General features: G+C 33.3%; 1 protein-coding gene across 1 annotated transcript in view; it reads left to right on the forward strand.

The window, feature by feature from the left end:
* The first annotated feature begins 377 nt into the window (after positions 1 to 377).
* LOC107096455 (ras-related protein Rab-36-like) overlaps positions 378 to 1,476 on the forward strand; it is a 9,590-nt gene continuing 8,491 nt past the window's right edge. The window contains exons 1-2 of the mRNA XM_015393117.1: positions 378 to 480; positions 1,286 to 1,375. Coding sequence (XP_015248603.1) covers positions 1,293 to 1,375 — 83 coding nt within the window. The 5' untranslated portion in view covers positions 378 to 480; positions 1,286 to 1,292. The remainder of the gene's footprint in view (positions 481 to 1,285; positions 1,376 to 1,476) is intronic.

A 1,476-nucleotide genomic window follows, 5' to 3' on the forward strand; every position in this document is an offset into this window, starting at 1 on the left:
TATAGTTATAATATTAATAATAATAGTAATAACAATAACAATCATTCTCAATCTCTTATTCCAGTATAACAAACTTGTAAAGCGTTTAAAAAAGAAAAATCCTCCTCTATGTGCTACTTGGTCTTAGAAGGGATTGGATCTTGAATTTATTTGATTTACACATAAAGCTTTTGTTTTTAACTTCGCATAATTTCATAGTTTAGAGAAAAAAAAGCACGTAGGAAAGGATGGGGTTGTGTTTTAATTTGGATTCAAATAAATAGTCTGAATAAACCAAAACAATCACATATGATTTAACTACACAAAATGTGTAACGGGTTCCTGTTCAAATCGGACCCCGGAACAGGCAATCACATGACAACGGCTATAATGCAGCGTTGTCAAGGAAACGAGTCTCCCAATCGAACAGCGTGAGAGGTTGCATCGCTCAGCTCCTCCAAAGGACACGAAGAAGAAAACACAGGAAATTAATCATTCAGGGTGAGTTTGACTAATTTATTTAAACAATACGGTAATATACTGCCAATATGTTTAAGGATGTAAAAAGGAGTGTCTGTGGAATCTTCATTAATGTTAGCAGCCAGTCGCTCCTATTCGAATAACATTTAAGTAGCCTACATATCCGGTGGTGACCCTTCAAAATAAAGCAACTGCAATACGCCGAAATGTGTTACACATATTAAGGTGAGGTAAAGATGTCAAATAATCTAAATAAAGTTTCAGTCAAAAATTTAAACAGTTTAAGTGAAAGGATTCTTGACACCTTTCATTCATGTTTTTGTAATGATGCTTTTAATTTAGGGGAATTGCTGTATTTCCGGTGTAGGTTCTCAGTAGCTTTATACATTTGTAAACGCGTTAGCAACTCCGTTTGTTTAAATTGTCAAAACATTTAATCACACATTTAGATCGTTAGTGTGGTTTCCATAAAACAAAGATTCAGGTCCTTATATTGATGTTTAGAAAATTAATAAAAATGTTATAATCCTGAATTATTTTATTTTATTTTGGATTAATCTCACTGGGGGCGAGGAGGCGACACAGGACAGGGGGAAGAGGGAAGGAGTAGCAACACTTGTATTTTTTTATTTTTTCTGTTAAATGTGAACTCCATATTTATTTGTATTTGTATTTTTGCTTAATTTTAATTTAATTTAACTTAATACTTTTTTGCCCTGTAAGCTGCTGGTAAACTTAATTTCCGGAGAGAGTCTTCCCAAGGGATCAATAAAGTTCTGTCTAAGTCTATTTGTAAATGTGAAAACTGTAATTTTTTTCTCCACAGGGTCATCATGCAGGATCACAGGAGTGGGAGGAAAGCATTTCCATCAGTGGTCAGCAAAGACAGGATCATCTGGGAATTTCCGCAAGTATATCCCTAATACATTTAGTCTTTTATTATTTATATTTATTATTTTTAACTGCAGTAGTATTAACTTCTTTCAAAAAGATCTAGATCTTCCAGAATCTTTAAAT

Source organism: Cyprinodon variegatus, unplaced genomic scaffold, assembly GCF_000732505.1.
Source record: "Cyprinodon variegatus isolate N-32 unplaced genomic scaffold, C_variegatus-1.0 Scaffold625, whole genome shotgun sequence".
Lineage (NCBI taxonomy): Eukaryota > Metazoa > Chordata > Actinopteri > Cyprinodontiformes > Cyprinodontidae > Cyprinodon > Cyprinodon variegatus.